Here is a 16,007-nt window from a genome sequence, read left to right as displayed (position 1 = left end):
GATTTCCCACTGCTGCCCCCATGGGAGTCCGAGTTGTGTCTAAGATAAGACCTACATAACCAAACCGGGACCATATACAGTAAAACCATATTTTTTATCATTTTTACATTGAAAAATTGTGGGTCTTAATCGGAACTCCGGTCAGGTCCGGGTCTGGTATGAAATTTTACAAACTATACCTGGGTCCATGTATTAATCGGACCTTCAGCTCCGGACCCAGGTCTTAATCAGGTCTTCTTATTTATCACCATACCTGGACCCGATGGACCCTGTAGAATTTGGTTCGGGTTGGGTAGGGGTAAACCAGTCCCGTTGACACCCCTAGTTGTAATTAACCGGATTCGGATATAAATTATAATCGTCAGTTTCAGTAGTAAAATCTGAATCCAACTCATTGGAGTCAAATTCGGATCGGATATCTGGTAACGTCCAACCCGTTAATATCCGTGTGTTCCATATATATATATATATATATATATATATATATATATATATATATATAGATAGATAGCTAGATAGATAGATAGAGAGACTTCTTCCTCTCTTCTCATTTCTCGTCGTCTCCGTACACGCCGGCAAAAGCGATTCATGGCGAATTCCGGCAGATCTCTCCGGCAAAGTCGTCGACGATCCCGCAGACTTCTCCGATCTTAGCAAGAACGGCCAATTTGATGAGAAAATGGACGAGGAGATAGCGAGAATAGAGGAGGAATCTGCGAAAAACGAGCCTGAGAATCGCGACGGATCTTCGGAAGATAAGGGAGAAGAAACGGCGCAGAAGGAAGGAGAAAAGGAGGAGGATCCGTATGTTGTTGAGAAGACGGAGAGATCGGAAGAAGACAGAAGGAAGGACGCCGAGCTCTTCGGTTGCTTGCTCCAGCCCTCGCTCTCCGGCTCCGATCCCTCCTACGTCGGCGTCCGGCGTCTCCTTCTCTACCGGAAGTCGTTTTCCGGAATCGACAGGCGAAAGGTCCGTCTATACCTTCTGGCTCTGGTATTCTGGATTCTTGGGTTTAGGTCTCAAGGTTGGAAGTCTCTTTTTGGGGAGCTCTTGGTTGTATCTCATGTAATTCCCTAGTGATTAAGCAAGTCCTCTTAGTTGACTGTTCTCTCTCGATCCAAAGCTGCCTTCTCCATTTCTCTGTGAGCCTGTGGTTTGATAATATAGTTGAGCATTTGGATGATCTACACCCACTCTTTGCACCAACTTGACCTATGTAGCCTTCTTATCACCCTTGTTGTAGACTTTGAGTATTCTTCTGTACTTTGCAGACTAAATGTTCAGTGTAAAATTGATTAACTCCCAGTTTTCATTATAATATCAGCTTGTTATTAATCGAATCTACTGTGAATGTTATTATCTACATTTTATTTTGTTATCTGTATCTGATATGCATATGCCTGCAGATCAGTACATGGATATGTTGCATATATTAATTCAATTTTTAATTTAGGAATTACTTATTCCAATCTTGCTGACTAGTCATTTTTATTTTGAAGGAATGGAGGTGCAATGGAAAAGCCTATGTAGCTTTTCGTAATTTCATTCGTAGACCAAGAAATTGGGAAAGTTTGCAAATGCCAAGCCGATCTAGTACACCAGGAAATAGGTCAGCTCACTTCTAAAATAAATGTCCTCTAATATATATGTGGTGTTCATAATTTTGCAATAGCAAATGTCCAGTTCAATCTGATTTAAACTGGTTAGAGTGGTATCATTTTAGAATCAGGAAGTATATAAGCAGAACTGTACAATCATTTGAGGACTCATAAGACAGAATAACAAAAGCTTTTCTTTTAGGAGATAATGAAATATGTATCCCTAGATGCATGAACGGAGGTGGTTTGGATGGACAGCATTGAAATGCTGAACTGCAGGCAAACTAACAATTATGGAAATAGAATTTCGATGCATACAAGGGGAACTTGCATCGTTATTGCATAGAGGTGCTTATGTCTGATTGCCTGGATGATTTTCAGTTTGCTTGATCAGCATTGGTTGTTTTTTTAATCCACTTATTTCTTAGAAACTTTCAAATTTCAAAATCATCTGCTGTTTAAATTTCATGTTTTCTTCGATATCCAAAAAAGTTTCATGTTTTCTTTCACCTTCTTTAACATAATTTGGAAATTAACCAAGTGTCAGTGTTGATCTAATCTGGTATCATACATCATCATCACATAGTTGAGCCTTGTCTTATCTTCATTAGCCTGTTAAGTCGCATTTCTTTGTGAATTCTAAGAACCATCCTATGCTAATTTCTGATCTTTCCATATTCCTGTACCTACATCCAAATCTCAGTGGTTCCCTAGGGCTGGACAATGGGTGGGCTGGGCTGGCCCGGCCTGGTTAGTGGCCGGGCTTGGCAGGGCTGTTGGTGGTTTAGGCCTGGTTGAACCTGACCAATTGTCCAACTGGGTCAGGCCTTGGCCCGGTTCTAATACAAAGCCTGTGGCACGCCCATTTGGCCCATGAGCCTCATTCAGGTCAGGCCAGGCTGGGTTACAAGTCATCTTATATTCACAATATTCCTCATTTATTTCCTTGAATGGATAGGTTTTTTAATAAAATTTTGTAAAATACAAAAAATTAAATTAGATCCAAGATGGATCCAATTTTTTGTCACCTACTTGACCCAATTTTGATATATTAACATTAAAATATCCTTTCAATATATATATATATATATATATATATATATATATATATATATATATATATTGGTGTTATAACATGTTATGTCCCTATGTTAAATGACATTCTCATGTGTTCTTTTATGACTGACCCATTAGTGGGCGCTGGGCTTCATCTCCAGGCTTGCAGTCAGTCCTTTATGAAGTAGACAGCTCCAGCAGGGTATGGATGTTAATCAGGTTCTCCCATTATAATTATTTCCTTAATTTCAATCCATTTTATCGCTTTAGTGGCCTATTACTTTCTGTTTAGTTGCTACAACCTTGGAGCCCTGTAAATTTGGTTTATCATCCTTAAAACATAATTGAGGAATTTTATCAGATATTTTGATTTGTTTGTCACAGGACTTGCAAGGATTCAATCCTGCTTACAGCCACGGTAGTTTCAGTTCAACTTTTAGTGATTCTGACCATCCTCTTCGTTTTGTGGAGCCTGCTTATTCCTTTGTGGGTATGCATTGCATCTTTGACAGTTGTAAAGCTTCAGGTAACTTGTCATTTAACTGATTCCTAAGTGATTTTCTTTATATAAAAGTGTGACATTTGAATAAGCTTCAAATGAATAAATCTTTTGACAGTTACGGTTGTGAAATTTGGGCATATGAGCTCTGACCTTCTTGCATATGGTGCATCTGATGGAAGTTTGACTGTTTGCACTGTTACACAGCCTCCTGCAGTACTCCAGCAGTTGAAAGGGCATACAAAAGATATCACAGGTTGGTCAGGATGAATGTAGGAACATTTTCTTTCATGTCTTACAAGAGAGGATTATCTCAGACATCAGTGTATTGCTTTCCTTTTCTGTTGGAGTCAGATTGGTGGAACTGACAAGCATGTGTTCAAAACAAATATGCTCTAGAGCAGAGTTACCAAAAGCTTCATAGATAGGGGGGAAGTGTGCTTCCCCCTAAAACTCGCTTCGTAAGCACGAGACTCTTTACTTTTGAAACTTTATAGGAATCTCGATTCTCCCACGCTTCTCCTATGCTTCCCACACATTTCTTTCATGCTTCCCTACATGATTCCTATACGCTCTTCTCACGCATCTTTTTATGTTTTTCATGTCCTTCCTTTTACACTTCCCACTCACTTCTCATGTACTTTCTTTAAATTGGCAACCATATTTTTAGATTTTGAGAAGAATTTAATTCTTAGACTATGAAATCACAAAATTTAAGAATAATCATTTTTATTTCTTTCTCCTTTGATTTGTGTTTTGCTTCTCATTTGATCCCATATCACTTCTTTTATTCCTATTTCACTCTTAAATTGATTCATCACTTCCCCTTCTTATAAATTTTAAAATAGCTCGCTTCTCACTTCCGCTTTTCGTTTTGTTTCCCGCTTCCGCTTCCTAGTCTGATAACCTTGCTCTAGAGTATTTATGTTTGTGCAAGTTCCTAACCTTTTATTATCTTCACTGTACTGAACCATCCACCAACTGTGAACAGATTTTGATTTTTCATTGAATAATCAGTACATTTGTTCATCATCATTGGACAAAACTGTAAGGATCTGGGAGATATCAAAGGGCCATTGTGTTCGAGTTATATATGGAGTTTCTTCCCAGTTATGTGTTCGATTTCATCCGGTGAGGATATTCTGTCGATTATTCTTCATGAATTGTATCTTAATTTGTTTAGTATAAAGTTAAATGCATGTCCAATCCCATATATTGGTGTTCTGATATTTTGGATGCTATTTTAAATATTGTATGTCATCCAGCATATGATTTTTGTCTTCTTCAACATTGCCATCCTCTCTCTCTCTCTCTCTCTCTCTCTCTCTCTTCACCAACCTCCTCCCCTGCCCCTTCCTTGTCCCATCCGTCAACCATTGGTTGCCCAGAAATGAAACGGGGTGCCGACCCTATCAGACCGTATCTTCACATCCTCTTGACTGTTTCTGGCCTTCACAGTGCTGGAGGATTTCCAAAACAATGTGCGGCTATGTAATACAGCCTCTTCTAAAAGGGCAACACACCCGCGTCGTACCCACACCCATGCAGGTGTGACACTTGGACATTTCTTCCTTTGTGTTAGGTGAAATCAACCACACCTAGGTTCATTTTTTGTCCCAAAAGTATATTCAGTTAACCATAACCAAGTCCAATTTTATCTAATATTATATATAAATACATAATTTGGCACACATACATGTGCATATATATAATTATATATAGGGAAAGGGGACCGTCCAACTAAAGGAAGGTCTAAAATCTACAACCAATAATGATCGGACGGCTCCCCTTCTCCAATGCTTGAGCATTTCATCGATCAAAGCTCATAGATTTGTTCTTTATAATTTATTTACTAAGAAACATGCTTTACACGAAGACTTTATGACATATAGACATGTTTTTCAAAACGTGAAAAATTGACGACTCACAATGCATTTAAAACTTTACAATACAAAGTATTATGGGCTGTTGATTTTTTAGTGCTTTAAAAAACTCATCTAAACATCGAAAATTCATAATCCAAAACATGTCGTTCACACGGTCCCCTTTATATATATATATATATATCACTGTCACCGATATCGACGATATTTTAAAAATATCATGAGTAATACCGATATTTAAGGTAGTTGATATTAAAGGTAATATCTCACAATATTTTCAAAATATTGTCAGAAGACAAAATATCGCGATATTATCATGATAATATCACAATATTTTTGGGGGAAAAACTTTTTTTTTTAAGTTTGCATTTCCTATTTTTTTGTTTCTTTTATAGTTTAAAACCTTTAAATCATATTTCTTTATATTTTTGGAAGAAAAACAATATCAAACTTATTATTTTCTTAGCTTTTTTTTTGTTATTTATATTTTTCCAATTTTTTAAAACTCCCGAGATATTCTCGAGATTTATCAACTTTTGAAAATCTCTCCCAAAAATACCCTAGTCGAGAAATTACCTTTAATGATGTATGTGACTATGATTATATATATATATATATATATATATATATATATATATATATATATATATATATATATATATATATAGAGAGAGAGAGAGAGAGAGAGAGAGAGAGAGAGAGAGAGATCGGGGAAAATATATTAGTTAAAAGAGGTCGGGGTAGGCCTAGGAAGACATGGATGGAGGTGATAGGAAAGGATATGAATGCTTTGAACCTCACCGAGGACATGGCATTGGATAGAAATGATTGGAGGAGAAGGATTCATGTGGAAGACCCAAAATGATTTTCTTTTTTGGTTCATATCGCCGACCCCAATTGTTTTGGGATGAAGGCGTAGTTGTTGTTGTTGTATATATATATATATATATATAGATAGATAGAGAGAGAGAGAGAGAGTCACTAGAATATGAGAACTAGAAATATGGGCATTTCCAACACTTTTTTTGCAAATCCAACCATGTGGATGTACTTGGCATGGTGAATTTTCTAGGAATCAACCATTGGATCGTGTATTTTCGATGAAAATTGTGATTTTTGAATGCATGAATATTTATGAAGATTATGAGCCATTGATTTTAAAGCCTTAAAAAAATCTCGTTTATGCATCAAAATCGGACGATTCAAGAGCGGATTCTTATAAAATCAAGCATGCAGATCACATCTTTACAGTTTGATTCAAGAAAAGAGAACAAAAAATCTATGAAAATCACGGTTCACACATTAGTTCTCATATTCTAGTGATTATATATATATGCACCCCTGCACCCAAGTTTTTTGAAATTGTCATGTCGCACCTTCCACACCCGTACCTTTATCTGCACCTGCACCTGCACCCGCACCCACATCTATGTGACATGCTGTTTCAGACGAGAACTCTTGATGATAGGAGGAGAGGGAGTTAAGACCTGAGAGGGGATGGAAGAAGTAAATGGATCAACTCCATGAGAAAGACATCCATTGGGATTTTGGCCAACCTGCTTCATACATGCTTATCCGTTTTCCTTTTTTTTGTGTGTTTGACTGCCCGAGGCAAATTGTCCCCTGGTGACTTATTTCTTCCATTTCTGGGTTTTTCTTTTTATCTCTTTTGGCTTTTTCTTCCCTGTTAAGTACTTAAAATTCTCAAAAATACGCGAATAAGACTGCACTAGGGGCCAAAAGGTGGAATTTGTTGTACCTTAATACACTTTCCTGTCAATTCCATTTCTGATGCATTAGTCCTATTTCCTTTTTCTTTCTTATCAGAATAACATTGTCGAACTTTTTCTATTTCTACATAATCTTGTGTTTCATATTTATCTCCTGTATGTAATAGTGAAGAATTTCTTGATTATTACATTTCAAGTCTAATTTGTTGAAAATTGGTGATGCAGGTGAACAACAATTTCCTTTCAGTGGGAAATTCTAGCAGAGAAATTACTGTAATTATGCCTTTTCCATTCTTGTCTGGTTCAGTAATTCATGTAATTTATAGAATTGTTTCAAATAGCTATGGTCTAGGTGAGAATGGCATAACTCTCATGATAGGATATCCAAAAGTAGAGATGAATGCTATTTTTTTGGTTGAAGAAAAAGGAAATATGCTGAGTAGCTTCTTAGCATGTGTCAACTGCAATTTTGAGATAAATATCACTGATCCATTTAAAAAAAATTCTGATTCCAGGTAATAAATTTCAGTACAGGCCGAGTCATAAAAAAGGCTACCTTTGAAAATGAGATTACAGCAATGGACAATGATCATACAGGGCAACTTAGTTTTGCTGGTGATACTCAGGTGTTCTTTGATTATTCATCCAAAGATTGCTATCCTTAGGAATATGTGTGTGTACTTCTCTTAACATAGCTCTGTTCAAGTGCAATTCACAGGGATGTGTGCACACTGTCAGCATTAACTCACACACAGGGAAGCTGTCGCGTACTCATTGTAATAGGAGTAAAAACAAGTCTCCTATAGCAACTGTACAATATCGCACATTCTCCTTGTTAGCAAGAGGTCCTGTGCTTCTTACATGTACTCAAGATGGCACTATCTCTTTCTTCAGGTTGGTTTTGTGGTGGTCATTCTTCTGGTCTGAAGCTTATGTTTCACCTTTTCTTGATACACTTTCTCTAAGAAAATAAAAGTATTCTTCTTGCAGCATCACATTGGAAATTAAGGGTTACTTAACACTCCGCTGCTCCCTCAAAGTAGCCCCTCGCACACACGGCATCCGAGCTTCGTTCTGTCCACTGCTGTCCCTAGAGAAAGGGGAATTCATAGGTATTTTATGTTTGATACTTGTGTCAGTAGTATTCTTTCATGTCAGTTACTGGATTATGTACATTGAGTCACTGAAAAATGGTTTGTTTGTGAGAGCTCTTTCATCTTTTCATGCCTTTTTCTGGTGTGCTTGTATTCTGTACTTTTCCCCTTATCTTTGCAAGATTTACACTCTTGTAATAGTATAAAACTTAATAAAAAGGTTATGTGTTTTGTTACTCTCATTTTGACATGGTACCGAAGCTCAAGGACCCAAGGGCTGCTTCTAATGTTTGTAAAGTCAGTTGAAGCTTGTTCTTTTCTATGCTGAAAGAGCCCAATATTGTGCATTCTTGTTAAGGGAGACCTTTTTTCTTAGGTTTGATGATAGGGTAGTCCCTGGAAAGTATCCATTTCCTGTCCACATGACGAAAAAATTGCATGTTTGGCCAGTAAAACTTCTAAGTACTTTTGAGTGTTTAGATGCAATGATTGGCATTTCCGTTCCATCACTCTTTTGATTTTAGTAGTTTTTGAGAACTGAAACATCGTTATTGTATTTTGCATTTGAAGTCTCTGGAAGTGAGGATTCAAGTGTTTACTTCTACGACTTGACCCGACCCAAACACACCTGTGTAAACAAGCTGCAGGCATGTCCAATTTAAACTCATTTTATCGCTCTTTTTCATTATTTTCCATCTTTTTGTTGAATGACAATTACGTGCGAAAAATATGTTGTGTGCAGGGCCATGGGTCTCCTGTCATAGGAATTGCTTGGAACCATGGAGAAAACTTGCTAGCTTCTTCTGATTCTGAAGGTACAGTTATTGTCTGGAAACGAGCAAAGACCAGCAAACAAAAATAACAATTCTGATATCCTGAAACAATTCCGAGTTCCTGACTTGTTGCGCTAATGGCACAGGTTTGTTGTGATTTAGCCATTTTGTATATCTTTACTTGTGAATTGATTGATTCATATTCATGGGGGACAAAAAGAAAAATAAGAAATAAAAAATTAAAAAGAAGAATTTTTGTGTAAGGAAAATAGAGGTAATGTTTTACATTTGGAACTAGCATCAGCAACTGCTCTCATGTCCAAGAATATCTGGCTAAGGGGAAATCCATATTCTTATTTCAGTTTGTTAACAAAATTTTTGCTATGAATGAAGTGAACTAACCTTGATTACGAAAAAATCTCTTTCCAAAATCAATTTAGAAGACATCTTGCCCGTTTTAAGCTTTGGCCATCCTTCTTTGTGAGAAGGTGAAGCAGATTTAGGTTTGATCTTTGTGGTTTGAAATCATCATAATCCTCTTGGGGTGTGTACGGTGATCTAAGAGTTGTTTGTTCATAGTCTTGCAACACTTTTGTGTCGATACCAGGAGGTTAGACAATTTTTTCTCTTTAGGCTTGTCCCTCAGGTAGATGAGTCATATTCTAAGGGGCATCTTCTATTTATAGGCTTTAAGAATGGATTGTGAATCATAAGAGTTTTCAATTTGGATCCACCCAAAATGGACTTAAGTTCGTATGATATAGTTTATCTGGAGGTTTTCCACCGGGAAATCCATGCCTAAAATGCGTATGGAGGTTGGGATAGAGGATAAGAATGAGATGCTTGGCCTATCCAAACATTGGGGGGGGGGGGGGTAACTAACGGCAAATTGTTATGAGAAGCAGCAAAACTGTTGTTATTCGGCCAAAAAAGGGATAAAACTATCACAAGATGACCAAAACTTGTGTGGTCTAGAAGGAGACGGCAAAATCTGTTGTTGTCTACAGGTTAGTCAGCAAAAGCTTTTCTTGTTCACTGCCTAGACGGCAAAAATATTTGTCGTCCCCACAAACTTTTGCTGCCACCAGGGACAAATGGAAAAAAGTATTTATTGTTTGTAATTTAAATAGGGGAAAGTTGGGGATTTTTGTTACTTTGGGTGTTTTGGGCATTTTTAGGGAATTGTTTTTAAAATCCTAAGGGTTTGCCTGACTTTTTGAAGCTTTCATCAAACACCCTTTGAAACATTAGCACTTGGCCATCCTAAAAAATTAGATGGTTATAAGCTCCAAACCATAATTGTTAGGAAACAAAATGAATACAGGAAGTGAAGCGAAAGCAGGAAAGCACATGTTAAAAAGTAGTACGAAGCGAGAAGCGAGAAGCGAGATATGTGAATTGCAGGTAGAAGAAAATAAGAAACGACATTAATAAAAATATATAAAATCAACATGCAAGCTTATTATATAAAAAAAATCTAATATGAAAAACATAGGAAACAAGCGGTATGTGACAAGAAGCCAGAGGGAATCAATTTGGGAAAGTAAGAGAAAGTGGGCTTCCCGCTAAAGGGAATCGAGATTCCCAAAATATGGAAGTGGGTTTCCCAAAGCTTTCCCAACTTTCGGGGAAGCAACGTTTTTCGCTTCCCAAGTGAGCTTCCAGGTAAACAAGTTTTCCCATATAGCAAGATCCAGTAACTATGAACGGTTGGACCTAGTTTGGATCCAAATGTATGTGCTGTCACAAAGACACGGGTACGACGTAACTCACAACACAAGTTCAACACACAAGCTCGAGTTTTTTTTTTTGCAAAATAAGACATGAGGATGCTGATTTTCTAATTTTTAATCAATAAAAAATACCTTTTATATTCTAATATTTAAAATACAATTTATTGAAACATTGTTACAAAACATTTTTAAAAGGAATGAAAATAATATCTGTCCGTGCCATCTTTTGTGAGTGTTGCGTCACAGGGACAGAGTACCAACATGTTGTGTCCCTGTGATATAGCATATATGATTGGGTCTTGTAGGGATCTGGACTTGGGCCTAAAATCTGTCTAGCATACGGTACTAGACCCAGGTCAGGATTAATTCCAAACCGAGCTTTTTACTTTCGTTCGGAGTAAAAACAACAAAGCTCTCCCGTTTCACCGGATCTATTAGAGGTTTGAATCGGATCTGGATTTGGATCTTATTATGAGAGCCAAGTAGGACTTGGATATAGAACTAGAGGGGGTTTTGCTGAAGTAGGCATCGTGTCTGGCTAATCATAATCTGATCATGTCTGACCCGTTTGCATCCACACGTTTGACCCAGTAGGGAACAACACTACCAAGGCCATTGACTTTGCGATAAAAAACTATGGTACAGAATGGATCTGGGTAAGAATCAGTACTGGAAGCCAACATTGTGCTTCGAATCTTCGATTATATAGATGGCAACCAAAATAAAGGTGAACGAAACTTGCTGTGCATATTTTATCGTCATTTATTAAGCTGCTGCCGATAAATTCAGCAACTTTATTTTCTTGGCTTATGAACAAGTTATCAAATCTAGGTTAGATCCAGATGGATCTAGGCCTGGATCTGGGAAGATTGATGTTACAACAAGATCGGCTGCGCTCATGCATAAAACCAGGTTTTTAGAATCGACTCATGATCTGAATGCAATCCAAATGTGCCAAACTGAATGTTATGGATCCAAACGGATCAGGTACAGCAACAATCATGGTTGAACCGGATGAGCCTACATTCTAGCTAATATATCTGAAAACCAGAGCTGTAGGGATGGCAGTGGGGCGGGGCGGGGCGGGGGACAAGGTCTCCACCCCCGCCCCGCCTCAAGATTTTATCCTCCACCCCCGCCTCCATCCCCGTTTCATGTCCTCCATCCCCGGTTCAAACGGGGATGAGGCGAGGCGGGGCAGGGCGGGGATATTGCGGGGAAAAGTGGTCGGGGCGGGGATGAGGCGGGGATCGTGGCGGGGCGGGGAAAAGTGCACGTCCATCCCCGCCTCCACCCCCGGACGGGGATGGATTTTAACCTTCGTCCCCGCCTCCATCCCCGTTTCATACCCTTCATCCCCGGTCCAAACGGGGTGAGGCGGGGCGGGGCCCCGCTTTACCCCGGTCCACTGCCATCCCTACAGAGCTGTATCTGAGTAGATCTGAGGAAGTAATCCGGGTCAGGTGAGGCCACCCCTGAGTTTAAGCATATCAATAAGCAGAGGGGAAAAAACTTATTACCTAGTAACAGCCAGCGAACCGGGAATAGCCCAGCTTGAGAATCAGCAGGCATCACCATTTGAATTGTAGTATGTAGAAGTGTAGTTGAATCTAATTCTGGGTCCAGGGAAAGAAAAAGCTGGGAACAATGTTTTTAGGGATGGCAGTGGACTAGGGTGGGGGCGGGGGACAAGGTCTCCACCCCCACTCCGTCTCAAAATCCGGACCTCCATCATTGCCTCCATCCCATCCCCACACAGGTTTGGAATTTAACCTCCATCCCCGTTTCATGTCCTCCATCCTCGGTCCAAACAGGGCAAGGTGGGGCGGAGCCCCGTTTCCCCTCGGTCCATTGCCATCCCTTAGAAGGATTGGGGACGGGGCAGAGCGGGACAAGGCGGGGATCGGGACGGGGATGGGGTGGGCAAGTAAAAGGGTAAGTCCATCCCCGCCTCCATCCCTGCACGGGTTTTGATTTTAACCTTCACCCCCGCCTCCATCCCCGGTTCAAATGGGGTGGGGCCCGTTTATCCCAGGTCCACTGCCATCCCTAAATGTTTTCACATGCAAAAGGTACATATATATCTGAATATTGCTATGACAAAAAACTATGGTCCGAACCTGGATTCGAGTCTCAAAAACATCTAATTAGATAAATCTAAGTCCAACCCAATTACAAATTCAGATCTTATTTTAACATACGTATCTGAGAATATAGTGTCATGTTGGGTTTGGAGATCTGAACAACCTGATCAATTTGCACTCCTAAAGCAGATTCAGTCATATGAAATGGTTCTTGGTACGATTGACTTGGATCCAGCTAGGTATGCAAAAGGTTCGGATTAGGATTGGATGTAGCCAACACTATATTTGACTAATCGGATGTTGGCAAAATGAATTCGAGTTTGGATGGTGAAAATCTCATATCAGATCCACTTTTTTATTTGTAAATAGATTCGGATATCTACCAAATTTGAACATTTATCAAATTCGGCAGCAGAAAATCAAAACCATATCTGCATCTAAATATAATCAGATATGGTTTTGCCTTACCAAATGCAACTAAACGGAATAAAATTCAGTCGGACATCTGATAAAATTTGATTCATTACCGTCCCTAGATCCAGCCATCCAGGTTAGATTTTATTCATCAAGGTCCTCATATCACCAGTTTCCCAATTGCAATTCGGTGTCATGCCGCCCCAAGGAGGGTTGGCTTAGTGGGGCAGGACCTTGGCTGCTAGATGAGCAGTCAAGGTTAGATTCTCATGGGTGTTGCCCCTCTCCGCAAGCCAGCGCGTAGCATAGGCCCTGGAGGCGAAGTCCTAGCCTCAAAGTTTTATGTTAGGGGAACGACGATTGTAGGTATGACAGGCTGAGCCAGCGCAACCAGGTCTTCGTACTGGGTGCGGTTTCTTCGGGTTATAAAACAAAAAAAAAAGGGTTTCATGCCCACATAGTAGAGTGGGTGAAGCCAGCTAGAATAAGTGGTGAACCGTTAATATCCCCACTCATGAAGTGCATATAATTCCTTAATGTGATGCTTAATTAGCATTTGGTAGACTAACTAAGTACTCAACAAAAGTATGCAGTACTATTTTTATGTTAAAATAAAAAAATAGAAATAATAGTCTCCAACTTGATCTGTTAAGTCAACAATCTTAAATTTGTGACTCTAGAGCGTTCATTTATTGAAGTCTCTTTTGCTGTTGCTCCCTTAATTCAATGTTCCTTAAGGTCTAAGTTTATTTGATCAATGCCAAAGAAGTATAAACTTAATGAAATTGTGGAAGACTCCACATTTATAAAAGGCCATAAAGTTGAAGCTTTTGTATATGTAATTATAGTGCACCAACTTTTCTTGACTTTGCTCACAAGGGCTCTGCTCATCTGGTAGGAGGGACTTGTAAATATCACCAAGTTGATGGAACGCCCTAAGTTCGAAACCTACGGGTGGCGTCCCTTGCCCAAGGTCTAAGTTGGGTGTACTTTCCGGTGGACAGAGGGACCTTAAGGGTTTTACCAACCTCAGGCCAGCGAAGGTGCGATCAGTGATGGGGGGTTTTCTCTTAGATTATTCAAAAAAAAAAATCTTTTCATGACTTTATAAATCCTCATGTGTGAAACTAGGGGTGAACATCGGGCCAGGTAGTCGATGGGCCCGTATCTGGTCGTTGCACTTCATTTTGCAGCCCATATCTGAATCAATTGGGTCGGGTCCCCATGTAATTTACATAGGGCCCAAACAGGCCCAGCCCAAGCTCGAGTATAACAGTCAGGCCAAGACATGATTTGGGCCAGGCCGGCCCGGCCCGGCCCCATGGCACTCCTATGTGAAAAGCCTTGACACAGGGTGTCCCAAAAGGCTTTGCCTTTTGTCCTTTTCTTCTTTTTGTTTTTCCAAAAGTTGATTCTACAACTCAGATATTGTATAATTGCTTGTTCATTTGTTGAATAACAAATAGAAAAAAAAACTTTTTTGAAAATAAACAAATAACCAAAAAGAATTGAAAAGGTAGATCAAGGGGTTTGGTGCAGTGGGATGGGGTCAAGACCGTTCGAAGGGCAATCTTGGTCCAAACCCCATGGGTGTAACCTCCCTAGGCTGAGCCAGCATAGCTAGGTCTCTGCACCCGGCTGAGCCAGCATAGCTAGGTCTCTGCACCCTGAAACGGTTTCTCCTAGTAAAAGAAAAAGAATTGGAAAGGTATGTTTGAGCTTCATTGAAAATTAACGTCATCATGTTCTGATCTCCAATGCTTTTATGGTGAGATAGAGACTGGAGTTCATGAATTTGGTCACAACTTTACTTGTTGCAAAGACTTAGGGCACGTTTAGAAGCGAGAAAGAGGTAGGAAAAGTGATGCAAAATGAAAAATCTGTACTGATTTTTTGACCCTTTCAAACGAGAGAAGCATTGTTGCTGAGAGAGTTTTTTTCTAAAAAATACACTTTTTGATAGGAAACATTTGTCCATGAGAGGGGGTGGAGGAATGTTTCCTACCATGAAAAAATTTATTTTTACACTCCCCACCACCACCCTCCTCTCTCTCATTTTTTCACATTTTCCCACTCTCTTGTTCTCATGCTACACAAACAAGCGAAAAACTTGTTCATCCTTCTCTTTTTACATATATTTTATGCGTTTTTTTTAGATATTACACATAAAACATATATATATATATATACACACGAGCTCTGCTGAGCAAAGTTGAGACAAACACCTTGTGTTCAGGCTTGACCAGTATATGCTAAATGAGCTGCTTGCGGCTCAGCTCACCAACTATATGAACCGATCATGAACGAGTCCATGATGAGCCGAACTGAGCCAAGTCACGAGCTGATCGGTTTGTTTACCAGCCCTAGATGTGATGCCCATGGATGAAAAAAATATAGTAACGTACTATAAATGCTTAGATATATAGAATTAGCAAAAGTACTATTTTTTTTTTTTGGAATAGAGTAAAATATTTATTCATGTCACAGCAAAAGCTATATCATTCAGCTGAAAATTAATAGAAATCAATATTGATTTACAGCTACCTATTCTACCAAGCACATATAACCAAAACCATTACATAATTTAAGACAGAATTCAGCCAAACTCAACTCTGATTTGCTCTCACACAAATAGTGAGGTCTTCATATCTCAAGAGCAAAAACAATGATAATAACAATAATGTTTTAACCAAACAAATGCTGCCCATTATGAATCTTGATTTCTAAAATCAAGGTTTTAAAACCCGGTGACTCGTCACATGGCTCGTCCTTGAGTGACTCGTGTCTCGGCCGGGTCATGTTAACTTTCTATTTTATATATAATATATGAATATATTATGATTATTATCTATATTTTATAGTATTTTACCAATACATTATATAATTTTTTATAATATATTTACATATATTATCATATTTTTATATATAATATACATAATATTTATATTATATTTTATATAATATATATATATATGCATGACTCGGCGGAGTTTTGTTAAGACTGTGTTAAACCTGGTTTTTTACCTGGGTTGAGTCAACCCGACGAGTTTTTAAACTATGTCTAGCATTTGCACATCACCTCGTGTTGGGAGGGGTTCCGCTTGTCTGGCAAGAGCAATTAGTGCACATCACCTTGTGTTGG

General features: G+C 38.9%; 1 protein-coding gene across 2 annotated transcripts; it reads left to right on the top strand.

Annotated features, from left to right (window-relative positions):
• Positions 1–505: 505 nt before the first annotated feature.
• On the top strand, positions 506–8,880 carry LOC149829182 (uncharacterized). 2 transcript variants are annotated; one of them, XM_090017948.1, is made up of 12 exons: positions 506–970; positions 1,501–1,610; positions 2,794–2,857; positions 3,040–3,181; positions 3,273–3,410; positions 4,146–4,285; positions 6,993–7,040; positions 7,283–7,393; positions 7,486–7,661; positions 7,758–7,879; positions 8,432–8,508; positions 8,604–8,880. In XM_090017948.1, exons 1-12 carry the CDS (start codon positions 680–682, stop codon positions 8,721–8,723), a joined length of 1,539 nt encoding a protein of 512 aa, XP_089874074.1. In that variant the 5' UTR covers positions 506–679; the 3' UTR covers positions 8,724–8,880. The 2 variants fall into 2 exon arrangements, with proteins under 2 accessions (XP_089874074.1, XP_089874073.1); XM_090017947.1 differs by having other exon boundaries at positions 514–970; positions 7,474–7,661.
• The last annotated feature ends 7,127 nt before the right edge of the window (positions 8,881–16,007 follow it).

This window comes from Nuphar pumila, chromosome 9 (assembly GCF_984573655.1).
Source record: "Nuphar pumila chromosome 9, dmNupPumi1.hap1.1, whole genome shotgun sequence".
NCBI lineage: Eukaryota > Viridiplantae > Streptophyta > Magnoliopsida > Nymphaeales > Nymphaeaceae > Nuphar > Nuphar pumila.
Note: the sequence above shows the minus strand (reverse complement) of the source record. Positions and strands in the feature narration are given on the sequence as shown.

Excerpts from the sequence above, each read along its gene's own strand:
- LOC149829182 (XM_090017947.1), top strand. The coding sequence starts at position 680 with ATGGACGAGGAGATAGCGAGAATAGAGGAGGAATCTGCGAAAAACGAG. Across the intron at positions 3,182-3,272 it reads TGACAGTTGTAAAGCTTCAG|TTACGGTTGTGAAATTTGGG; the intron begins GTAACTTGTCAT and ends ATCTTTTGACAG. Across the intron at positions 7,662-7,757 it reads GGCACTATCTCTTTCTTCAG|CATCACATTGGAAATTAAGG; the intron begins GTTGGTTTTGTG and ends TTCTTCTTGCAG.